General features: G+C 41.2%; 3 protein-coding genes across 4 annotated transcripts in view; all 3 read right to left on the bottom strand.

Annotated features, from left to right (window-relative positions):
• The window catches only part of LOC118226879 (myelin-associated glycoprotein-like), a 103,213-nt gene that overhangs the window by 44,782 nt on the left and 32,311 nt on the right, over nt 1–26,120 (bottom strand). Inside the window, exons 5-9 of the mRNA XM_035416842.1 lie at nt 6,428–6,685; nt 4,725–4,991; nt 1,719–1,985; nt 487–756; nt 96–392 (exon numbers count right to left, since the gene is read on the bottom strand). Of these exons, the coding sequence (XP_035272733.1) occupies nt 96–392; nt 487–756; nt 1,719–1,985; nt 4,725–4,991; nt 6,428–6,685 (1,359 nt within the window). The remainder of the gene's footprint in view (nt 1–95; nt 393–486; nt 757–1,718; nt 1,986–4,724; nt 4,992–6,427; nt 6,686–26,120) is intronic.
• Nucleotides 10,106–16,132, bottom strand: LOC118227088. 2 transcript variants are annotated; one of them, XM_035417217.1, is made up of 4 exons: nt 15,876–16,131; nt 12,554–12,623; nt 11,877–12,245; nt 10,106–10,995 (listed from the first exon to the last, which is right to left on the bottom strand). In XM_035417217.1, exons 2-4 carry the CDS (start codon nt 12,591–12,593, stop codon nt 10,628–10,630), a joined length of 777 nt encoding a protein of 258 aa, XP_035273108.1. In that variant the 5' UTR covers nt 12,594–12,623; nt 15,876–16,131; the 3' UTR covers nt 10,106–10,627. The 2 variants fall into 2 exon arrangements, with proteins under 2 accessions (XP_035273108.1, XP_035273117.1); XM_035417226.1 differs by lacking the exon at nt 12,554–12,623 and having other exon boundaries at nt 15,876–16,132.
• LOC118227006 (interferon-inducible GTPase 5-like) lies at nt 16,576–17,741 on the bottom strand. The gene has a single exon (XM_035417057.1). The coding sequence runs from the start codon at nt 17,715–17,717 to the stop codon at nt 16,578–16,580; it is 1,140 nt and encodes a 379-aa protein (XP_035272948.1). The 5' UTR covers nt 17,718–17,741; the 3' UTR covers nt 16,576–16,577.

Raw genomic sequence — 26,120 nt, 5'->3', positions numbered from 1 at the left:
ACAATCTCTTAAATAATTGCATTGAAAAGGGCACCTCTGTATATTAGTGCATGATGTATAAATATGTTAAAGAGGAGAAATGTGTGCTCATTTACCTGAGTGTTGCTGTGGAGACGGGAGGTGGAGCTGGAGGCTGGCGGAGCCGAGAGTGTTGGTGCTGATGCAGAGGAGAGTGGGCGTGTCTCCCTGTGATTGGCGCATGGTGAGGGAGCTCCTCAGGCCTGTGTTCCCCAGCTGCTCCTCCCTGATGACCCTGTCAGTAGAGTTAGTGACCCGCAGTCCAGACACACGCCACTCCATGCTGGGAGAGGGATTCCCACGGCTCTCACAGGAGCAGCTGATCTCTGCTGCAGTTCTGCTGCAGCTCCCAGAGCCAGAGATCTGAGGCATGTCTGAACACAGGATCCACAATTACAAACAGCACAGCTGCCCACATATAACAATAATATGATTTATACAATTATATAATAGATGCACTGAACATACATATCACGTTTAGTTGGACATTTGCTGAGTTGTCCTTGCCATGTTCATTCTGTGCTTCACAGTAGTACTGTTCACTGCCACTGGACTCAGTCACATTGAAGGTGAGATTCTGTCCAGTTCCTACAGTGTTCATCTCTGTCCCATTCACTTTATACCAGGTGTAGTTCTGCACTGCTGGTTTGGCATTACTGCTGCAGGTCAGAGTCACAGAGCTGCCCGCTAACACTGAACCAGAGAGACTGTTGGATACTGAGGTGTTCTTAGGAGGATCTGGAAGAAAAATAATTTGTCTTTTATGAGGGTACATAGCAAACCTCCCTATTGTCTTTGTAAAATAAACAATTTACAAAACACAGCTTTATTTTTTTTAGTAAAATTAACTTTTAGTTTAACAGAGTGCAAATGCAACTACTCATGCATTTGATATTTGTTTCCTAACTCCCAATAAAAATTGCCCTGGAAACACATTGATTTTACATATCTAGACCCATGCTGCCAAAACATTGTTGTCACAGACTATATACAACATGTACAGTTACACAGTTGTACAGTATGTACAGACTATGGAGAGGGAAAAAAACATTACTGTACATGAAGAACTGTTCAGGGGAAGTTGGCATTAAAGTCCATTATATTCAATCTTCGTTTGTACCTGTTCAACACATTTTATATTTTATAATAAAAGGGCATTGAGGAGAAATGCTTAACTAGAACTACTACCACTAGTTTTATTTATTTATTTTTTTGAATAGTATCGTTTTCTATAACTGAATAAATACTGACACAGTTCAGTAAGTACACTGCTTGAGAGTACAATGCAGTGTGCCATCTGGGAATCAAACCTGCACCCTATAATTTGCAAGACCAGTTCACTGACCCCTATACTACACTACCACCCAGCCATTTATCACAAAAAAGGCTCTTTCTGCCTGTTTTATCCCCAGTGAGAACCAGTCATTTATTGGGGTCTAATGGAGAAAAAAAATACATTGCATTTATATCTGTAGTTCTGTTATATGTTTTTCAGTTATGATCAACTCTCAATCCACTTTCAAAAAACTGATGTGATTAAATATTAAAAGATGGTAAACAGGATTTCCTGGTACTCCAGTGTGAAAAAAATAAACGTGTTCATGTTTCTGTGGTAATAACATTAGAACAAATATAAAGCACATATATTTTGCAAAAGAATAAAATTAATGGACATATAATTAGTAGGATGGCAAACCTACAATAAACTTCCAGTTGTACAGTTGAGTTCTCCTTGCCATGTTTATTCTGTGCTTCACAGTAGTACTGTTCACTGCCACTGGACTCAGTCACATTGAAGGTGAGATTCTGTCCAGTTCCTACAGTGTTCATCTCTGTCCCATTCACTTTATACCAGGTGTAGTTCTGCACTGCTGGGTTGGCATTACTGCTGCAGGTCAGAGTCACAGAGCTGCCCACCAACAAAGAACCAGAGGGACTGACTGACACTGAGGTGTTCTTAGGAGGATCTGGAAGAAAAATAATTTGTCTTTTATGAGGGTACATAGCAAACCTCCCTATTGCCATTGTAAAATAAACAATTTACAAAACACAACTTTTTTTTTTTTAGTAAAATTAACTTTTAGTTTAACAGAGTGCAAATGCAACTACTCATGCATTTGATATTTGTTTCCTAACTCCCAATAAAAATTGCCCTGGAAACACATTGATTTTACATAACTAGACCCATGCTGCCAAAACATTGTTGTCACAGACTATATACAACATGTACAGTTATACAGTTGTACAGTATGTACAGACTATGGAGAGGGAAAAAAGCATTACTGTACATGAAGAACTGTTCAGGGGAAGTTGGCATTAAAGTCCATTATATTCAATCTTCGTTCATACCTGTTCAACACATTTTATATTTTATAATAAAAGGGCATTGAGGAGAAATGCTTAACTAGAACTACTACCACTAGTTTTATTTATTTATTTTTTTGAATAGTATCGTTTTCTATAACTGAATAAATACTGACACAGTTCAGTAAGTACATTGCTTGAGAGTACAATGCAGTGTGCCATCTGGGAATCAAACCTGCACCCTATAATTTGCAAGACCAGTTCACTGACCCCTATACTACACTACCACCCAGCAATTTATCACAAAAATGGCTCTTTCTGCCTGTTTTATCCCCAGTGAGAATCAGTCATTTCTTGGGGTCTAATGGAAAAAAAAATACATTGCATTTATATCTGTAGTTGTTATGTTTTTCAGTTATGATCAACTCTCAATCCACGTTCAAAGAACTGATGTGATTAAATATTAAAAGATGGTAAACAGGATTTCCTGGTACTCCAGTGTGAAAAAAATAAACGTGTTCATGTTTCTGTGGTAATAACATTAGAATAAATATAAAGCACATATATTTTGCAAAAAAATAAAATGAATGGACATATAATTAGTAGGATGGCAAACCTACAATAAACTTCCAGTTGTACAGTTGAGTTCTCCTTGCCATGTTTATTCTGTGCTTCACAGTAGTACTGTTCACTGCCACTGGACTCAGTCACATTGAAGGTGAGATTCTGTCCAGTTCCTACAGTGTTCATCTCTGTCCCATTCACTTTATACCAGGTGTAGTTCTGCACTGCTGGTTTGGCATTACTGCTGCAGGTCAGAGTCACAGAGCTGCCCTCTAACACTGAACCAGAGGGGCTCACTGACACTGAGGTGTTCTTAGGAGGATCTGGAAGAAAAATAATTTGTCTTTTATGAGGGTACATAGCAAACCTCCCTATTGCCATTGTAAAATAAACAATTTACAAAACACAACTTTATTTTTTTTTAGTAAAATTAACTTTTAGTTTAACAGAGTGCAAATGCAACTACTCATGCATTTGATATTTGTTTCCTTTCTCCCAATAAAAATTGCCCTGGAAACACATTGATTTTACATAACTAGACCCATGCTGCCAAAACATTGTTGTCACAGACTATATACAACATGTACAGTTATACAGTTGTACAGTATGTACAGACTATGGAGAGGGAAAAAAGCATTACTGTACATGAAGAACTGTTCAGGGGAAGTTGGCATTAAAGTCCATTATATTCAATCTTCGCTCGTACCTGTTCAACACATTTTATATTTTATAAAAAAGGGCATTGAAGAGAAATGCTTAACTATAACTACTAACACTAGTTTTATTTATTTATTTTTTTGAATAGTATCGTTTTCTGTAACTGAATAAATACTGACACAGTTCAGTAAGTACACTGCTGTCAGGGTCCTGTGTCATCCCCTTGTTATTCTTGGTTGGGCCGCCAGATGGCGGCACCTCTGCTTTGTGTCTTGGTTAATTGTTTTATTGGTTTCAATTTTCCCATTATTAGTTGCTTATTGTCTCGTGCTCCCTTCCCTCTCTGTGGCCTGATTGTTCATTGTGCCCTCCTGTGTCTCGTCTGCGTCGTGTCTATTTAAGTCTCCCTTTTCCTTGACTCAGGTGCTGGATCCTTGCTGGTTTGTTGGCTGTTCCTTGCTTGCCCTGTGTCTGCTCCTTGCCTGTTGCCTGCCCGTTGCCCGTTGCCTGCCTGCTTGCCCGTTGTATGGTAGTTTGTTTTGTTCATTACGTGTTTTTGGGTTTTTGTATTTTTCTTGTTCCCCGCTTTTTGAAGTTTTTTCTTTGTTTGTAATCACCGCCCTGCGAGGCTTTCTGTTCCCTTTGTTCCCCGTAATTTTTCAGTAAAGTCTTTGTTCTCCCTACTTTTGGAGTTTTTGAGTTTTTCCCTGCACTCTGCGCTTGGGTCCCTTCCCGCGCCCTCACCTGACAACTGCTTGAGAGCACAATGCAGTGTGCCATCTGGGAATCAAACCTGCACCCTATAATTTACAAGACCAGGTCACTGACCCCTATACTACACTACCACCCAGCCATTTATCACAAAAAAGGCTCTTTCTTCCTGTTTTATCCCCAGTGAGAACCAGTCATTTTTTGGGGTCTAATGGGAAAAAAAATACATTGCATTTATATCTGTAGTTCTGTTATATGTTTTTCAGTTATGATCAACTCTCAATCCACTTTCAAAACACTGATGTGATTAAATATTAACAGATGGTAAACAGGATTTCCTGGTACTCCAGTGTGAAAAAAAATAAACGTGTTCATGTTTCTGTGGTAATAACATTAGAAAAGATATAAAGTAAATTTATTTGCAAAAAATAAAATGAATGAACATATAATTAGTAGGATGGCAAACTTACAAACAACTTCCAGTTGTACAGTTGAGTTCTCCTTGCCATGTTCATTCTGAGCTTCACAGTAGTACTGTTCACTGCCACTGGACTCAGTCACAGTGAAGGTGATATTCTGTCCAGTTCCTACAGTGTTCATCTCTGTCCCATTCACTTTATACCAGGTGTAGTTCTGCACTGCTGGGTTGGCATTACTGCTGCAGGTCAGAGTCACAGAGCTGCCCTCTAACACTGAACCAGAGGGGCTGACTGACACTGAGGTGTTCTTAGGAGGATCTGAAATAAAAATATTTGTCCTTTAAAACGCAATGCAGCAAGCTTTCCTATTGCTAATGAAGAATCAACAGTTTATGAAAAAAGCACAACCAATTGCAAGTGCTTTGAGACATTACACTGAAAATAACTTGTACTTGTAAAATGGAGCTAAAAATAAACTGCCCAAGCATTGTCATATTTCGTTCCTTACGCACGATCAAAATTACCTTGTAGTTTATGGAGAAACACAACTAATTGACATTGCTAGACCCATACTGCCAAAAAATGGTTTCTATTGTTTTTTGTTGTTGTCATGCACAAATAATGGAAAGGTGGAAAAATCATTAGATTTGGATTTTAGGAGAAAAGTTGGCCTTTCAAATCATTTTATATTTTTTTTCCCATGGGCATTTAGCAGACGTCCTTATCCAAAGAAAGTTACTCAACTTTGGCTTTTTTACATTGTACCTATTTATATATCTGGATAAATACTGAAGCAGTTGACTAAGTACACTCCTCAAGGGTGCAATGCAGTGCCCCGCCCATGAAGCAAACCCGCAACCTTTAGTTTGCAAGACCAGTTCATTACCCATTATATTGAACTACCACCTGCAATTTAACATAATCGAGAAAATCCCCCAAAAATTATTGTGCTTTCTGCCTGATGTGACTCCTCTGAGAGACAACTTGATGTGCTAATCTGGCTTTCCAGTGTTGGAGGTCTAATGGTAAAAAGCACTGCATTCATATTTGTTGCTGTGGACAAAACAGTCAAAGAGTAAGAGCAGAGGATGATTGGTGATTGGAGAGCACAGACAAGTACGGTGACAATGAATCACAGACATTTGCTGTGACTGTGGGTCACCGACCATAGCGGTGAATCACAGACACTCCAACAGTAAATCACAGATCGATAACAGTCACAGGCAGAGTATTCACAATGCGCTGGGACTCTAAATACAGCACTCACACAGGACGTCTACACGGAGAGCACTGGGACTCTAAATACAGCACTCACACAGGACGTATACACGGAGAGCACTGGGACTCTAAATACACGCTGTCAAACTGAGTCCATTTTGTTTCCTGCCGGATCTATAGAGCACCCCAGATTTGGTGGCTCATATTCAATAAAAGCACCACATACCAGATTTGGCTTTTCAGTCACCTGCTTTTTTCAGGAACTAATCGACAGCAGGTAAAACTTTGTGGGACATACAGGGACACGAGGTCATACTCAATGGGTGTCACATAAGGGACATGACATTTTTGGCACATACAGGGCAGCCCTGGACAGACATGACATCATACGACTTCCAAATTTTTTCCCACTTTTAAATCCTCCAAATTAGAAAAGAAAACAATAAATAGTGAAGAAGAATGTAAGGAAAAAAGACTGATTAACATTTTCCCTTGGCATTGTATTTGAGTTTAGCAGAAAAAAAAATGAGACTCACATGTGACATCAAGTATAACGTTTGTTGAGTTTTCAGTGCCAAGTTTGTTTTTAGCCTGGCAGAAGTAGCTCCCGGCATCTTCTATTTTGACATTGGGTAATTTCCACTCTCCTCCCTGGGCAATTTCACCTTGGCCCAGTTTAAACAAGGACAATGTGGGCTGGGGGTTTCCTTTACTGTGGCAGGAGAAGGTGACTGCCTGTCCTTCCTTTATGACGTCATAACCAGCAACTTTCGCCTTGGTGTCTTTGGGCGAATCTTAAGGAAAAAGACATTTCAGACAACAAAAATGACATGCACGTGAGCCAATGTCTTTTAATGTGAATAGTAAATGAAATAACAAAAAAAAAAAATTAATTCATGGTAATAATCTTCCTTAAAACACGTTAAAATCTTACGCTGTTGGCTTCATGCGAGTTTTAATAGAAAAGAAAGGTTTGACAATCCCCTTTAATTGAGCTTGACTTCTCCTTTAACGGAGATCAAGTGGCAAGAGATATGGGAGTCTATGATAAAGAGTTTGGCGAAACTGTGGTGTGGCCTGTTAGACCTGTCTGGGAATTAGAAAGTGTGGATGTAGATCTGGAATTACTTAAGATTAAGCACAGAAATAAGAATGCTGATTTAGTTAGTGAATACTATAATTATAGGGACCCTATAGTAATATAGATCGGAAAGGAGGGACGTGATGGAGGAGATGGGAAGATTGGGGATAACAGGAGCAGGACTGTACTGAGTGTGGTGCTAGTGGGCAGGGGAGGAGATGCTTTATTAGCTACCTTCGGAGAACAGGACTGTTAGGGACAGTGTGACATTCAGTAAGCTGTAGGAGTTAACTAACTCCGAGAGATGGCAGTAATGAAACTCTCAAGGATGCAAGCTGCCGGTGAACACCAAGGAAGAAGGAGAGGAAGCATCTAACGCGGCGAATTAAGGATTTATTGCAAAAAAACCGGAGTTGCTGATTGTTGAAAAAGACGGTTTTAGTTGGTTTTCTTTTTTTTTTTTCCTTTTCCCTTCCCGGGAGAACTTTCCAGAAAGTTTAACGTGGATTCAGATTCTTTATCGGTGTGTGTGTGCGTAGCAAGTGGCCAAAACCAGACTTTTGAAGCTCATTTCCTGGTCTTGTTGTTCCTGGTTGCTCACTAGCGCCACTACGGTTGGCTCCAGTATAGGTGTTTTCATATCCGGTTTCCATATAAGGCTACGGTACAAATACGGTCAAAATACAAAGTCAATAATTTTTTCTCATGAGAACAAATAGTCACAATATGTGTATTTTATTTGTCTTATGACTGTCCATGGGTCGATTACATGATTTATTGTGTCATTTGGGCACTGTTATAATATTTGTTGTGGACCAATGAGGTACAGTTTGCGTCACTTCCTGATTACTGCAGAGGACTAAGCTACAGTAAGGGCTACAGTCTATGGTCACTGGAGTGGGAGGTGGCGCCTCTTGGCCTTGACATTGCAGCTCCGACCGCGGTCCACCTGTGCGAAGTCAGAAAATGCAGGCATCCCATTTCGTAGTGATTTCATTATGGCGTGTGCTATTTACAGCTCCACTAGACGACCGTGAAATAATCCTCCTCTTAGGTTTTTCGGTAGCCGAGTCATTTTTACTATTTCCTTTAGCCTACTTAACCAAATGATTAGTTGGCAGAAAGCGTAATCAGCTTGCTATATTTGGTAGTCCAGTAGCCTATGCTAAAACAGTTTGCAACTTCAGCTACCAAGCCATTTGACTAGCTAGCTAACCCTAAGCTGCAAATATTCAATCTGTCAAACGTGTTTGATGGCTTGTCAATCGTGTACATTCCGTAAATGTCTACCTGGGCCATGCTTCACGCATGTGACAAAGCTACTATTATCCCGATTTTGGGATAAACACTGCAAAATTTTCAGTTTCACAAAGCGAATTAAGAATCTTAAGGTTTATTTGCTGAATAGCAAACAACACACGATGAAATCACACACACAGAATTTAACGAAATTAACCATTTTTGTAAGACTGGCATTTAGAAAGGAACATGTTTTTAGCATTTAAGAGACCGACAAGAGCATTTAAGAGAGTGGTTCTCAGAATCCTGGGGGCTCCTTGCGTATATTGGCTTTTCTCCTTTGGTTTTGATGATTTACAAGAAAAAAATAATATTCTAATAATAATTAGAAATTCAATGTACATCATTTTTGTCTTCATGCACCAGGTCGAAAACTTGCTGTACAAAGTGCGTTGTCATATTTACACGCCTGCAGATCAGTTATTAAAATACTTGGTAGATTTGTTAATCACCGCTGACAGTGTTAATTTTTATTCAGTAGAAAGTGACTTGCGAACGATCGGTCAGCTAGCGTCACCCAGCAAGTGAACACCACAAATGGCGATGGCGTAGCTAGTAGCAGTTACTGGCTCATTAACTGACTGTGGCGAAAACCTACGACGATAACTTGCTATGTTAACAGCAGGTCTACCAGACAGTAATACGAAAATGAGCCTAGTCAAATCACCAGTAGCCTACACATCTCTGATTGATTGACCGACCATCAGTCGATGTTCTTCCCCTGTGGTTCATATTGCTAATGCGTGAGCTAACCACGGATAGCCTACCTAGCTCACTGGCAAGCTGATATGCTAGCTAAGCATATTCGTTTTGCTGAGAAACAGAAATTGAAGATAACTGAACATAATTGTAGTATTACTGTCATACATATAACGTGATTACATGACACAGTACAGTCACGGATGGAAATTAAACTCCGTAAACATTTCATAATATATTTTAAAACATAACGGCAGACAGTCAGCTAGCCTCAAGTTCGTTCTGCAATCGTTCGTTCAGGTTGATGGGCTTTTCCGCACCGGACTGTCAATCACATTGTAAAAATCACAAGACGGCTTAACTCTAACTCGACAACATGGCCGCGCCCGCCATTGAGCTTCAAAACGTGTTTTAGGGACCCACGGAGTGTCAATGGGTGTCAACGTCACAGTAGCTTTGTCCATATTGTTTACAGTCTCTGGTGCGTAGCCGTGATAGACAGAACGCACCCATAGGATACCAGATGGCGAGCCTCACCCAAGAAATTCTTACCTACGAAGACTGAAAAGACCGGCGACCGGATGACCTGCATACGGTTTGACCTACCAATAATACTGCTTCGCCACTGTTGCGGTAGGATCGTAGATTTCTCATTGCTTTCAAAATTGAACAAATTGAACTGAATTATCGAACTGAATTGGAACCAAAAGGAATATCCTGCTCGAGTGAGACGTTGCATTTAAGGAGTTAAATTGCCAATGTTGTACTGTATCGATGTTGAGTTAAATTTCCAATGTTATACTGTATTGGTGTTGAGTTAAACCGCCAGTGTTGTAGGCCTACTGTATTGATGTTTGAGTTGAACGGTGAATCTCGATTGTGTTACTCCTGCAAAGGTCAATTAACCTAACAAAGGGGAATATTAAGGGGTACTTAGCCTACCTGTTCACCTGAAACCAAGAAAAGAGTTAATTCGAAAGGGAAAATAGCTAAAATAAATAGGTTTAACCTGTCAAATTAAGGCTGTTAACCTTAAACAGAAAACAGACCGGTCTTAACTTAAAGGAACAATATTTAGTTGTCAAAACTAACTTGAAATCTAAACCTAAACCAACCTATTCGGAGTAAGAAAAGGGATAAAACTAAGGGGGTTTAAGTGTAACTTGCCTGCCTTCTACCTACTGTAAATACTTTGTATGTGTAATGTGAGTAGGCTATATGTCCTGTTGTTATCAGTAAACTGCTGGCTCATTCATTCAAAAGCTGTAGTCTCTGGTTTATTATTTTATTTAGCTCAACCACTCCTTTAAACCTAGAACTGGTCCAGTAGCTTGTAGTTGCCTGTGACACAGTGACACGAGTGCTACACTAGCATGCTTGGTTCTGTGCAGGAGAACCCTAATCCTGGTCTCCCAGACGTGAGTGTGCTCGTTGTGGAGGAGAACCCTAATCCTAAACCCCTGATACAAGCACATTCAGTGGTGCTGAGGAGGAGAACCCAAATATCAATGGAGTAGTTTGCCATTCTTTTGTAATAAATGTATCGTGCAGAACACAAGGGATAAAGAAGAAAGCTTTCTGTAAACTACGGAAGAAGGCATATGGAAAAAATGCACAGAGACTGGATCAACAGCATTGTGGGTAATTCAGATATCAGTCATGTGTAAAACGTAGCTTCGGTGTCTCTGATATGAAGATTGCAGCGTCGGCAGGTAAAACAATAAAAATTAAAATTATGTGGCTTACATTCCACGGCCAACGTGATGTTTCTGGAGGCGCACGCCTCGTTGCTCGGCGACGGCCAACAGGAGAACGTCACCCCGTCATGTGACCAGTCCGCTTTGAAGCTCAGCTGGGCTGTTTTCGCACCCTGGGTGCCTGGTCCTTCACTGGAGACCAGGCCTGGCCCTGAGCTACGCCACTCGGGGCTGTTCTGGCAGGGCCCCACGGTGGAGCACCGCAAAATCACCTCCGCCCCCGTCTGGACCAGCTCCGGCCCTGTTACGCTGACCTGGCAAGGGTTCTCTGCAGAGGTTCGACAGGGGAAGATCGTTATGATGATGAAGATGGTGATGATGATGATGATGATTACGATCATGAATATGATGATGAAGATGATTAAGACGAGGATGATGATGATTATGATGAAGAAGATGATTATGATGATGATGATGATGATTATCATCAGTTTCATCATCATGTGTTAATCTGTGATGGATTTTTTTTTTTTTTAGTTGCCTAAAGACTATTTTGTCATGTTCTGGGCTTCTTTGTCTGAGTCAAGCCTGTAACCCCCTCTGCTCTGGGGCCTATCATTGTAAAGCAACGTGCGGCCTCTTGGCTGGCTCGTACGACCATCGTGAATGCGATTAATTGTACAAAGTCCCTCATGAAATACATAAATGCAGATGCTCATGGTGATAATGAGATGATAACTGTGTTTAAGTGAGCCCAGAACGAAATAAGACCAAACCAGTTTAATTACATAGCAGCCATCTGCAAATATAAGCAAAAGCATTACTGTGGGTAACCTTGAAGTGTGTTCCTTCAGGCTTTCGAGTTGTGAATATCTGAAATGTTTCTAAACTGATTTTAAATCATCAATCCTATATCTGGCATACTACTCATGAGGACAATGCTGACAGTTTTGCCAGTAGCAGGTTAAGGGATAACAGCTATCAGCATTCATATTGCACACAGATTCCTTACAAATACATCACTGTTGGTAACTGAAGCATGCTTCTTCAGGATTGCCAGTTGTGTATCTTTGCAACGACTGCTGCTTAAATAATAAATCCAATACCAGACAAATACTTTTCATACAGTAGACAATTAGACAACTACTAGATGGTGAACATGAAGGGGCCTATATATATATATATATATATCATTGCAAAGGCACTTACTCTGAACCTCAAGTCTTTCAGTCTTGCTGCTCTTTTTCACTGTGTAAGGAGGATAAGCTTTATCATAGTATCTAACCATGTACTTTCCACTGTCATTCAGTCTCAAGTTATTGATGGTCAATTCGTAGTTCCTTGAATACTCAGTGGACTCAGTGGAACCCACAGACACTCTGTTTTTAAATTCACTCGCGGCGGGTTTGTCAGGTTTGAGGCTGTGCACGATTGTGCCCTCAAAATCATTTGCCTCCTTATTCCACTCGGCGTCCTTCAACCAAACAATGTACCCAGAACCCCATATGTCCAGAGTTACGTGGACCGTCACACAGGAGCCCTCTTTGGCCGTCATCTCACTGGAACTGCAAGCAGAGTCTTACGGTAGAAAATGAGAGAGAGAGAGAGAGAGAGAGAGAGAGGAACCATTAGAGCAGTTGTACCACCCACAAAGTGGATTTTTCGGTTCTTAATATTGCACTGTTGGATTGCAGCAGACAGATAATCCTCAGAAGTTAACATTGTGTTCATTCATAAAACCGTGGTTGCTATGCCGATCGTCATGCATACAGTAACAAGGACCGATTTCTACTGGGGAAAAAATGATTACCAGTGAAGTGTGTCAGTGACAGAGACAAGGGCATAACGAAACGTGCAGGGACAGGGATGTCGTAGCAGGTACATACCACCAATCAGAAAGAGGACCATGGCCCAGAAAGAGATCATGGTGAACCTTCGTTTATCAGTGTGAGAAATCTGGAAAAGAAGACACTGTGAATACACTTATGAAGTGTGCGTGTGTGTGTGTCTATGTCTGTGTGTGTATGTGCATGCATGTGCGTTTGTATGTGTGTGAAGATGTGTGTGCATGTGTTGGCATGCATGCATGGGTGTGTGTCTGATGTGCTTGCATATGCGTGTGTACATGTGTGTGAATATGTGTGTATGGGTGTGCACGCACGCGTGTGTGTGTGTGTATGCATGGTTGTGAGTCTGTGTATATGCATGCATATGCAACATATCAGTGGCAGCATATCAGTCTTTGTCTGAGTTTGCAGTCCAGTGTTTGTAAGTGTTTTGTAAGTTTGTAAGTTAACTGTACTCATTTTTCACACCAAATATTTTTAAATTTTAGGCAGAATAGGTTTTATTTTATTTTATTTTTAATATGTTGAAAAGTTCGTCTTGATGCATTATTTTTTGCTTGCTGCCCAAACTTGAAAACCACCAAACAAGGCCTAGCAAAACGGCCCTTGAAGTGCGACAAAGTCTGCAAAAGAAAAGCTCGTGGATTATATGATTTCAAAATGCCAGCGTAAGTGGCATAAGAGTGGCTTCAGCGCCTCTCCCTGGAGTTGTTCTGATCAGCTAGGCCATCATCTCCCAGCCCCTGTTCCATGGTCAACATTCTCCACGGCTGCCTACTGATGTTGTCTATGAAGGAAGCTGGCCTGCACATCAGTAGAAGTTTTTTTTCCAGGTCAGCTGAATCTTCTTTCTACCTGCACTTCGCGGCTCTTTGTGAGCAACAAGCAATCCTGTCCTCGTGCACCTGGCAACCCACACAGTGTCTCTCTGTGATCAAAGACTATGGCTATCTGGCAACCCGTATAGTGCACACCACGGCCTGGAAATCCGCTTTGAGCGCATCTGGCAATCCTGGTGTTTGAGCACACAACACAAATCAGTGGGTCGAAGTACACTCCTGGTAATAATATACTATCCACTCACCGTCCGTAGCGAGCAGAATGTGGTGAGTAGTGTGTTGATGATCTTCCCTGACTGCCACGGACTCAGTATTTCATTTTGATCATGCCCTGTCTGTCGTCAAGCCAACAAAAAATTCAGAAATCCTACATCATCTTCATAGTTTGTTGCTTTTGAATGACTACTTTGTTGTATCGAAAGACTCGGACTTGGATTTTGTGGACAAATTAAATGCTGAAAAAGTGATGTTTAAGCACAATAAACTGAGAAACTTAATTGTTCTACTGTTGCTTTTATCTGGAAAAGTTCAACCAAACCCTGGCCCAGACTTAAGTCTAAAATGTTTGGAAACTCCGTCAGATTTTAAAAGTACATCGGGTCTGGGTATTGTACATTTTAATGTTCGTAGTTTAGTTCCGAAAATAGACCTGATAAGGATTTGGGTTGAATCAACTGATGCTGATATAATTGTGATATCTGAAACTTGGTTGAGCAAGTCTGTTCCTGATGAAGATATTCATATATATGGCTACAATGTGTTCCGCACTGACAGACCCAAAAGGGGAGGTGGTGTAGCTATTTATGCCAAAAGCAATTTCCGTACGAGTGTACTGCTGTCAGAGTCCGCGTGCAAACAATTTGAAATGCTTGCTCTAATAGTAGAGGTGTCGAAAGACGTCTTCATTACTGTGGTTGGTTGTTACAGACCTCCATCTGCTCCAAGTAATATGCTGTCTTCTTTCATGAAATGCATGGCGAAACTGAACTACGGTGAGGTTGTCATTGTCGGAGATCTAAATTGGGATTGGTTAAAGCCGATCTCTGATGATTTAAAGGTTTACTGCGACTTTATGAATTTAACGCAATTAATAAGTGGCCCAACACGTCCAAATCAGAAAAATGTCCAGAGAAATTGACCCTTATTGATCTTTTCCTGACAAATGTTCCGCACAAATATATTGCAACTGGTATTTTTGTTAATGATCTGAGTGACCACTGTGCCATTGCAGCTATACGCTGCACTAAGATCCCTAAAACCAACCGCCGTTTTCTCCAAAAACATAATTTTAAACATTTTTCAGAACAATCGTTTTTACACGACCTGCACTATTGTGATTGGAGCAGGTTCAGTCTTATTCCAAATGTTGAAATGGCTTGGACTTCCTTTAGGGACAATTTCTTGAAAATCTCAAACAAACATGCTCCTTTTAGAACTTACAGGATTGAAGGTAGGGAAAATCCTTGGTTTTCTGACGAGTTGTCTAAGCAATTACACAAGAGAAACCAAGCTTGGGCTACTGCTAGGAGAACAGGTTCAGAGTCAGATTGGCTAATAGTTAGGTTTCTGAGGAATAAGTGTACACTTTTAGTTAAGAAGCTAAAATCTGACTACTTTGTATCAACCACAACTAAAAATTTAAACAACCCTTTCAAATTTTGGAAAGTAATCAAATCCCTGAGTACAAACTGTAATTATGAACTGCCGTCATGTATTATAAAGGGCGTTGATAAGGTCACTGATAGAGCTGAAATGCTCAACTGTTTCAACAAACATTTTGTTTCCTCTGGTTTTCTGTTTAAGGCTAGGCTCTTTAATCGACTGCTGCTTTCTTGGCCAGGTCTCTCTTGAAAAAGAGATTTCTAATCTCAATGAGACTAACCTGGTTAAATAAACACAGTTAATGCAGACTGCAGCTTATTAAAAAAACAGCATTATTTAATGAATTGCAGTCCAAGACACCATTCTATGTTGTGAACAATCTACGCAGCCTACTCTTTCCTATTACACCCAGAAAGATCAGCATCTGCATAAAATAAACATCTTACGCAAGGATGTGTTGTACAATCAGGGATCCACACAGCATTTGAGTCAAAAGCACGTCATATCTCCACAGTATCTCCACTAGTAATTAGCTAAAATATTAATATGTACAGTACGTGTTAATATTTTTGAATAAGAATATTTGACTGAAAACCTTGAGTGCATATCTTTCCTGAATGGAGTTACTAAATTAGTTAGATCAACGCACCTCTATTTTGAACTCAAAAGGCCACAATAACAGCAAAGTCAATTTCTATTTAAAGCGATAACACTTGCTATTTGTTTTCCCAGACCAGAAACAAGGCGAAGTACAGACAAAAGCTACTAAACTCACAAACATTCAAATGAAATGTTAATAACTGTTGTAGCAATGGCATTGATACCTGTACCTGGAGGGGGGGGTAGAGAGACAACCCCATCAGAAACAGAAATGCTAGAAATCATTTACCCATGAAAGAATTGTAAAAGTGGCTGCTTACCTACAAGTTGGATGTGACAGAGGATTAGAAATCAGCTACAGTTAATCTGGATGTACTATGTCCTTATCGTAAAATGACTGAAACTTAAAAATGACCCCTCTTCCTTAGACAGGAAATATACACACACAGAACCCCCCTTCTCGGTAGTGCATTTTCACAGTTTAGCCAAGTGTCAAAAGAAAAAAAAAGAACCTGTTTCCTGCAGAGGATGCGGTGGGAAGTGTCACTGTCTTTCTTTCTCTCTCAATACTGTATTTTTGTACTTCCCCCCACTGTTTTAAATAGACTTCTGCAGCAGTTACTGGGAACCGACTTCTTCATGGAAAGAAGGGAGAGAAATAAGATTCTTTTTGGATATTTGCAATGAGTTTATTTCCAGAACCAATGCATCATCACTCAAGACCTGATCTCATAATGCAGCAAGTGATAATAACAACGGAGCCAAGTTCAGCAAGTGTTGCCATGAAATATCACTTCAAGTCATTTTGCACATTTTGTTTTCATTAAAGAGCTTTCTTATGTCTGATGCAATGGTGCATGTCTTCACGGTGCAAGAAATACATGGAAAATTAACAAATAAAAATATCAAATTAATGCAAATGCGTAATGCAGCATGTACAGTACAGGCCGAAAAGGATTAGGCCACCTCCGGTTTTTTTTTTTTTTTTTTTTTCTTAAATTGGTCGCAAAGAATTCAGTTCCTCAATCTGCCCCCCCGACTGCAGCCGCCACCACCCTTTCCGCATCAGCGGCCATGTCGTCGATGGCGCCATTGAGCGCCAGGAACATGGTGGTGAAGGAGCGGCTGGCGGACTTGGCGGTCACGGGCAGCGCCATCTCCACCACGCGGGCACCGGTGGGCTTCTGCTTCTCTGCGGCCGCCAGCAGCTTCTTCACGGCGCCCTTGGTGACCTCCCGGGAGAGGGGGCAGGTGCGCAGGGCCTTGAGCCGCGCCCCGTCCCGCCCCCGTCGGCGGGCCAGCCCCTCCAGTGACGCGTCATCCAGGCCCAGCGAGTCGCGCGCCTTGCTCAGGATCCACACCCCCACGCCGGCGTCCACCGCGGAGGACACCAGGGGCACGGGGATGGCCGAAACGCCGCCCGAGAGTGAGGCCGCCGCCCACACCAGCGCCTTGAGGGCGTCCCGCTTTCTGGTCACCACGGCGACGGACAGGGCCGGAAGGGCCAGGAGGAGGGCGGCGGCCTTGATCTCCGGGACGTCCCGCCACATTTCCTCCAGGATTTCGGGGAAGTCCAGGGTCTCCAAGGTGGTGCCACGTACCAGGAAGACCCTCGGGGAAGCCAGGCCCTCCGACCCCAACGACTCCTGGCTGGCTTTCCGCCGAGGCTCCATGGACTCCCGCGAGTCGCGCTCAGAGGCCAGCAAGGCGAAGTACACAGCCTCCCTCTGGAGCGATCTGGCCTCCCGCCACACGGGGGCGCTGTTGCTGCAAAACCGCATCCGAGAGGACGTCACGATGACGGCATTGTAGCGCAGGAACTTGACTTTCTCCATGTACTCCTCTGGGTCAAAGGGAGAGCCATCAGGGACCACGGGCAGGCCCCACAGTCGGAAGTCGGAGTGTTTGGGGTTTGGGTAAACTGTCAGCTCCTCTTGGGGGCTGGGGGAGGGGAACTGGGCCGCCCCACCGTCCCCGGGCCGCAGGCCGCGGAGGGAGTTGAGGAGGGCGGTTTTCTCCGGGCTGCTCTCCCCCACCACAGCGATGTTCACCCTGCTGATGAGGAGGTCCTCCACCGCCTCCTTCACCTCGGAGAGCCCCTTCTTCTCCATGGACTCCTTCAGCACCTCCAGGAGGTTCAGGCTCCTCAGCACGTCCGCCATGGAATCCGTCCTCAGCTGCAAAAAAAATACCAGACACTAACAAAATTACAAATCGCACCATTTTTCAGGAGTGGCCTGGTCCTGATCCCCAGAGGTCCAGGGTTTGCTCGTTTTTGTTTTCGCCTTAAAAACGAAAACCTAGAAACCAGACGATGTGCGTTAACTGTGAAATCAACTGCTTTAATCGATCGACTAAGTGCCGAGTGGAAATAAAAATGCAGAAATTTTGCGGGTCTCCAGGGCCAAAGCTGTTAACCCCTGACTGTGATTTACCTGCTAATAACTTCAATGAGTATTAGGCATCGTGTTAGGAGCACAGCTGAGAATGCTTTTAAACTGTATGACTTTATGGAACACAATTTAATATATATACAGAATTCTCACAAAAACATGCTGTTGTGAAATGATTCAGTTATTACTTTTAAACACTTTTTTTTAGAAATTGTTTGAAATTATATTTGAAATACTGAGAATACTGAGTATTTAAATCACAAAATTTATTTAAGGAGCATTTGCCTTTATTCACAATTATTTTCAAATGTCTTTAAAAATACTGAATTTTCAAATAAAAAGGGTTTGATTTAATTAAATTATTTGAAAATACTTTCACAACATAAAGCCGGTGGTGCAACATACGCAATTGCACCAAGCTGTTGAAAGACTTGAGAAGCATTGGATATGCGAGAACCTATCAGCTCTGAAATGTGAGCGTTTTGTCCAATTTAGAGGACAGTATATTGACTAGAATGGGTCAGGTGACTGCTGACAGCCCCAGTCCAACTGTACCGATTTCCATTGTTAATTGGTAGTGAGTATGTAAGGATGAATGTTATTTTATCTGTGTCTAACCTTACAAAATGTAAAAGAAGGAACTGTTTGCATGGCTGTCGAACGCTCTGACCACAGAAAAAAAGAGGAAATACAGTAAAAGCCGCTAACTTTAAAAAGATTTCATGGGAACAAACAAACTGTCAAGTAGCTTATCAAGAAGTCTGAGTTTGCCATTACCCAACACCTCCATGCACACTGATTACTGACGCTGATATAGTTAGTTTGATTTCAGTTTGATTTGGTTTTGTTCTCTTTTTCAATAAACACTTGTTATTTCCTTCAACTAAAGTCTGGTGTCCGTTTAATGTGTCGGTCCTTGATCCGGGTCGTCACATTAATTTAGGGCTCGTCCGGGATTGTTTGTGGGTCACAAACGTGTCCCTTTTTGATATTTAATTAGCATGGGTAAAGTGTTATAATCGGTTTTCCATGTGGCTCTCTCGATTCTCATTAAGCAGAGCTAGTGTTTGCTTCCTGGTTTGTATGTAGGCGCAGTTGTGCGCTGGTGTTCTGGCCTATCAGTGGCGAGCGTGGTACAGGAAGTGTTGGTGAGCTCGGTTTATGTGCTTGCATTGTGCAGACCAGCAAGTGCGGGTCTGTTTGGATAGCCTCTTTGAAGGAATAACGTAATTGAGTTGAATTGGTGTAACGTTGAGCTTGAGCTTGAGGCTATATTAAAAACATTTCTTTTGACACACGTGGCATTGTGTTTGTTTTAGAAGGAGCTTGGTTGAAGTTGAAGTAAAGCCTTCTAAATTGTTACGCTGTTGAGCGTACGGGTGGAGAGAATAATTGAACTGTGTTTTCGTTACAGCACTTCGTTTTTTTTTCTTCTCTGCTTCAGTGCTGCGGTGTCGATTGAGGAGGGGTGAGTAGTGATACACTGATCTGGACTGGCAACACGCCAGTTACTACTAGAGCTGTGCACAATTGCCCCAATTAGGCTGTAGCGACAGTGTCCTTCAGGGATACTGTTTGGCGATTTTGGTGGGTGTTTGTTATTTTTGTGTGACTAAATCGGTTTGTGGCATTTGTCCTGGGTTCATTCTGTGGTGTGATTGCGCAGTCTGTCAGGTTGTGTGTTATGCTGCAGGGTTGAGTGATGAAATACCCCGCCATTACGTCACATGACGACTAGGGATTCCGTTAGTATAGCAGGGAGCTCTTTTTTTTCGGGTTGCCTGCCCGTTTCTCACTTTGTGCCCTGCTCATCCTTCTTAAATTTTCAGTTCGGAAGGTTGCATCTCTCTTGCAATTCCCTTGTTTGTCACAATTTAACATGATGTCTGACCTTGATGCCATAGAGAGCGGGAAGGTTAAGGGTTTTCGGAGGGAACCGTCAATCAGTGTATTCTTGTCCTTTACTAAGGCTGAATTAAGTCAACTAGTAGTGTTTTGGGGTGGCACTGTAGCATCTGCACACAAAAAAGGTGATTTAAGAGACATGGCAATTCATTTGGCATCCGAACAGGACATTACATTGTCATTAGCACCCATGCCAGCTGCACTGCCATCTCAAGAGCCAGAGAGTGAGTCTGAATTGGAACATGAGATGTAGTTTCGGGACCAGGTGCAATTAGAGACAGTCAAGCATGACTTTGAAATGCAGAGGTTAAGGCTTGAAGTTGGAAAAGTAAAATCTGAACAAGATTTAAAGGAGAAAATTGAGTTTGCAAAACTAAAATTTGAACAGGATAAGTTGGCTTGAGCGTGAGAAATTTAAAGAGCAAAGTACTAAGACAATCTTTGGTAGGTCGACCTGGGTTTGAGGCTTCTGTACTTAGTTCTTTAGATGGGAATTCTGGCTCCTCTGGTTTTGATGTCACCCGCAATCTTTGTCCAATCCCTAAATCTTCTGAAAAAGACCCAGACACGTTTTTTGTGCTGTTTGAGAGACTAGCTAAAGTTCTTAATCGGCCGGAGGATGAACAAGTCGTTATGCTGCAGTCAGTGTTGGTTGGTAAAGCGCAAAAAAATTCTCCTTCGACGTTTCAGAGACTCATGAACAGGGTGTTGGCGGGCCTAGAGGGTTGCGCTACATACATGGATGCCGTCGTTGTCTTTAGTGACACGTGGACACGGCAAGCGCCGGCGTTGGGGCTGGAATGTAATTGGGCAGAGGGCCACTGTTGATGTCCCGGGACAACGTGGAGCCAACATCTCAATGTGTGCTGCCATTTCCCACAATGCAGTTGAGGCTCGTGACCCTCTGCTGGGGGCATACAACTCTGTGCGCCTCATACATTTTCTGGATGGGCTGCACAACCGTCTCGTACAGCCAAATGCTCAGATGGTGTTCATCATTGTCTGGGACAATGTAAACTTCCATCGTGCATTGGCTGTGCGAGACCGGTTTACAGCCCATCCAGAGTTCCGATCAAAATTCCTTCCATCCTAATCCCCCTTTCTGAACCCCATCGAGGAGTTTTTCTCGGCCTGGAGGTGGAAGGTATACGATAGGCGTCCACATGAGCAGGCAATGCTCCTTCAGGCCATGGATGAGGCATGCAATGACATTACAGCCCAGCAGTGTCAGGGGTGGATAAGGCACTCTAAACGATTTTACCAGTGCTGTCTTGCCAACGAATACATCAGATGCAACGTCAACGAAATTCTGTGGCCAAATGCAGCGGAGAGGCAAAATGCTGCTTAAGCACCAAGCAGTTTTTCTTTTTGTACTTTACAGTAAAGTTTGTTGTTACTGTAACTGTTTTGCTTTTACTGTTTTTGTTTTTACTGTACAATACAGTTGTGTTTACAGTACTGCATTACTGTATGATTTTTCTTTAATGATTAAACTTCATATAATCTAATCTAATATTTTGTTTGTCTTTCATAAAAACACAAGCGCTATACTGCAGACTATCACAGGGAATGCTTGCTGTACATAATTTCAAGTACTTATGAGGAAATGACCATTAGGCATAGTCTTTTTTGCTAACAAGTATTTTGTTTTTGACCACATTATTTGATAATGGCCGTTGTATTTGAAAATGCACCAATAATTCAACTTCAACGATGAACATATGCACTGTTCTGCCACTATTGTGGTGATCTCGCCTCCGTTATTGTAGCTAGCTGTAAATATTTGTAAATGCATGATCGTGTTTGTGTTGTTATTAAATGTGCCTGTTAATAGTCGCTTATGTAGCGCTGGCTAACTTCGTAGTATTTGTGTTCGTCGGACCCTCATGCTTTTGTATTGTAGTGTTGTTAATGTCGCTGTGAATACCGCTGTAAGTAATGCTAGTTTTGTGTTGTTGTTGTTGTGTGCTTGATGTTGCGATTGGCTCTCACTAATGTCCGGTGATTGGTGCACCGAGGGCAGCGAATTAAGCCAATCAGGGCGTCCCAGGGCTATAAAAGAGCTGTTCGCCCGATCGAACGGGACAGATCTTTAGAACTATTAATGAGTGATGTCTGCAATGTAGCGAAGCTCCGCTGGGGCAATTCGGAAATGGACAACCCCATCTCCGCCTCTGTTTTCCGCGCCGAACGCTACACTATGATAAACTTTAGCATGAAGTACAATCTAATTTGGTTCAGTTGTTTCTATTGTGCATGCTATATATGATTTTGAGCCCAAGATTAGGAGTATAGCATTTTGCGTCATGAGGAACACTTTCAAACTCGTTTTTGATCAGAAGGATTTTGTGTTCGGCAGCATTATTTGATGATGACTGTTGTATATAGAAAATGCAGCAATGATTTTCATTGTTTGAAATATCTAATGTTCTGGTTCTGTGATAAACTTTTGCATATAATATTCTCTGATTTGACACTGGTATTTTTATTTTGCATGCTGCATTACATTTTGAACCCAAAATGAACAGTACAGCATTCTGTGTTAAGAGTTTTGCACATTGAAACTGTTATGCTAAATGAGTCAAAGCAATCGTAAAAAAATGTAATTAAATATGGGAGCACAATAGTAAACTAAAAACATTTTTTTTTTTACTTTAAAGAAAGCTTCTAATATGAACCTAGACAGTTTTAGTAGACAGTTTATAATCGAATCAGAATTTGATTATTTTTGAACAGTAAATCCACACCTGTACACTTAAACAAATGTTCAATCTTTATTTAATATTTATTAAATATTTATTTAATCTTTATTTAACCAGCAGTACCCCATTCTGATTGATCTCTTTTACAAGGGGGACCTGACATAAAATACAGAGTTACCCATTAAGACAGTTGCCAATGAAGTTACAAACAACAAATGTGCAGTGAGACAATAGTATAATAGAAATTAAAGAGCAGAGCAGAGGCTAAAAACAGGAGCATACATCAGTCCCTGAGTCATGAATTACATGTTTGAAATCAGTAATTGATATTAGTCTTTCTCCTTTAAGCTTTTCAGCAGAATGTTTGAACCATAAGATGGAGAATGACTGAAAACCAGCTTTTCAAATTCAGGAGAGAGACAAGGGACTTTTTCCGAAACGTATCACATCCCTAGAGCACAATGTAACATTCTTTGGAAGTCCATGAGGATGCAATTTTGATTTGGTGCTCTCAAAAACAGACAGCAGTCGAATTTACACAACAACCTATGGCATACAGTCATTAAAGCACAAGAGATGCAAGTGAAGTGAACAAAAATAGTCATTCTGTAAAAAGAATGAAAAATGAAAAAAAAAAAAAAATTCTATTCTTCGGGATAAATACTAAATAAACATCTCTGCAAGCCATAAAAATGCTCTTAGGACAGATAGATAGAAATTACCCTCAACATTCTGTGTTTTTTTTTTGTTTTGTTTTTAAAGCAAAAATAAATCAGCTTTAAAGGAAACACAACATGCTCACATTTTTAATTAGCCCCTGAATCTGGTCTGTTTCCATCTTCAGGGTTCTGATAATCATCGTTCTCTTCTTGTGTAGTCCCTGTGTGTTTCTGATTCTTGTTTTTTACCTAACATATACAGCACACGCACACACACACACACACACACGCAGGTTCATGGTTATTTAAAGGAACACCTCAGTGCACGAACCGGCATAGTCTCAGGGCAGTGCCTATGTTCATATGAAGAGGAAAAAGTGGAAAGACAAAACCTTTTTTATTACAAAATTAACTCTGCAAAAACTTGTGAAATTAAAAAAAATTGTCCAATTATGTATGCATTCTTTGAATTTTAACAGTGAAGCGACATATCCTCCGACGAGAAGCCAATTTGTAATCGCCTCTCTTCATTGTCAATGAGAGACAATTCTTTGCCTCTGCAAGGCATGTTGGGATAGCTAGCGACAAGAGGTAAGAAAACAAAGTGACCAGTGTGATAACCAATCAGATTAAAGATCTGACTTGTATATTATCCCCCATTTAAATTTTACTATGCCCGCAAGCGACCGATTGTGGGAGGCGAGAGCGATGCCAAGTGAACTTGTTGGAGGATCAGTGGATTCAGCCTTAGTCTGGACACTTCAGTGTGATGGCTTAAGACTTCCATTTCTTGAAAAGAACAAAAGGCTTCTGCATCAACATTAAGGGCAAATGTTGATGGAATCCAGTCAAATGTGACTCTACAGAGCACTTCAGGTGAGTCTCGGAGGTCTTCACCTCTGTTTGGACTGAGTGATTAAAGACAAATGCAGATCTAATCCTGTCTTTACTACACACAACTCTGATATTGAGAGAATCTGCATACATTTAATTTACATAAATATGAGTTTTCATAAATATGAGCGTAGTGGCGCCCCCTGGTGTATAATTCTCTATATCACACTTGCTCACCTGCAGCACGTCATATTCAGGGCTGATGTTGGAAAGCTGCAGACTGGCATATGTGTCCCCGTCCCTCCCTCCCTTTAAAGGAAAAGACACACAGATGGTGTGAATGTAAAATAGAGGTGAAATCTGGCTGAGCTGCAGACAGAGTGTTTCAGAAGAGGAAGAGGAGGAAAGGATGGTGAGACTGACCTTAAGTCTTCTAGACAACCTGGAGACATGGAAATCAGAGTAGAGAGAGAATGTGTTATTGCCTCTGCTTATCCAATACATCTCTGCAAGCCACATGCATTTACTGGATGGGATAGTTTTAACTTTTAGAATATTTTACTGAAAACATAATTGTCTCTTAGCATCTGGTCACAGATTATGGTAATGATCTATTTTATCAGCAGGAAGATCAAAATGACTGTACCTTTTATTTTTGTGGATACAGAATCCAACAGTCAGCACATACAGACAAATCAGTCCTACGATTATAATATGTAACAGTGGATTGCAATGTAATTCTGAAAAAAGAATAAAAATAAAAAATCAGTCATGATGGTTGGACCTCATTCATGCCTAAAAGACTTAATGAAAGACATCATCAGACATTACTTGTTTATAGATATCCAGCAGTTAAAAAGTTTTTTTTTATAATGAGGGTAAGAACTGGATCTCCTAATTTTAAACTATTCATAACAATTTGAGTACTCTGCCCCTCCAATTCTGTTTAATCAATTTCAGGTCTTGCAGATTCTGGATAAACAACTTCATACAAAACCAGAATAAAGGAAGTTCATTGACTGTGTCAAATAATATGGAAACAAAGTCATAGACATAGGCCTACATAATTGTAAGCCATAGTGAATTAAACAACACATCTCCACTGGATTAGTCTGGGTGCAGTAAAATGTTGGTAAGACTTTAATGAGCTGTCTGTCTGAATGGCAGTAATAGGTGTTGCATTATATTTATAACAGAAGAAGAAACACAACTAATTGCCATAGCTAAAAAATAGTTTGTACTGGTTTTTTTTGTTGTACAAATAATGGAAAGGTGTGAAAAATCAATAGATTTAGATTTTTGGAATGAAGTTGGCCTGTCAAATCATTTTATATATATTTTCTTCTAGGGCATTTAGCAGACATCCTTATCCAGAGCAAGTTACTCAACTTTGGCTTTTTTACATTGTACCTATTTATATATCTGGATATATACTGAAGCAGTTGAGTAAGTGCACTCCTCAAGGGTGCAATGCTGTGCCCCACCCATGAATCAAACCCGCAACCTTTAGTTTGCAAGACCAGTTCATTACCCATTATATTGAACTACCACTTGGCAATTTAACATAATCGAGAAAATCCAATAAAATAATTGTGCTTTCTGCCTGATGTGACTCCTCTAAGAAACAACTTGATGTGCTAATCTGGCTTTCCAGTGCTGGAGGTCTAATGGTTAAAAGCACTGCATTCATATCTGTTGCTGTGGAAAAAACAGTCAAAGAGTAAGAGCAGAGGATGATTGGTGATTGGAGAGCACAGTCAAGTACGGTGACAATGAATCACAGACAATCGCTGTGACTGTGGGTCACAGACCTTAGTGGTGAATCACAGACACTCCAACAGTAAATCACAAATTGATAACAGCCACAGGCTGAGTATTCACAATGCGCTGGGACTCTAAATACAGCACTCACACAGGACGTCTACACGGAGAGCACTGGGACTCTAAATACAGCACTCACACAGGACGTCTACACGGAGAGCACTGGGACTCTAAATGCAGCACTCACACAGGACGTCTACACGGAGAGCACTGGGACTCTAAATACAGCACTCACACAGGACGTCTACACG

This window comes from Anguilla anguilla, chromosome 1, assembly GCF_013347855.1.
Source record: "Anguilla anguilla isolate fAngAng1 chromosome 1, fAngAng1.pri, whole genome shotgun sequence".
Taxonomy (NCBI): domain Eukaryota; kingdom Metazoa; phylum Chordata; class Actinopteri; order Anguilliformes; family Anguillidae; genus Anguilla; species Anguilla anguilla.
This window is presented reverse-complemented; position numbering and strand designations above follow the sequence as displayed.

Bases quoted from the DNA above. Each gene is read 5' to 3' on its own strand.
- LOC118227088 (XM_035417217.1), bottom strand. From the start codon at position 12,593: ATGATCTCTTTCTGGGCCATGGTCCTCTTTCTGATTGGTG. The intron at 12,246-12,553 runs GTATGTACCTGC...TTCTACCGTAAG, and splicing joins GGTCCTCTTTCTGATTGGTG to ACTCTGCTTGCAGTTCCAGT. The intron at 10,996-11,876 runs GTAAGTGCCTTT...GAACCTCTGCAG, and splicing joins TGAAAGACTTGAGGTTCAGA to AGAACCCTTGCCAGGTCAGC.
- LOC118227006 (XM_035417057.1), bottom strand. From the start codon at position 17,717: ATGGCGGACGTGCTGAGGAGCCTGAACCTCCTGGAGGTGCTGAAGGAG.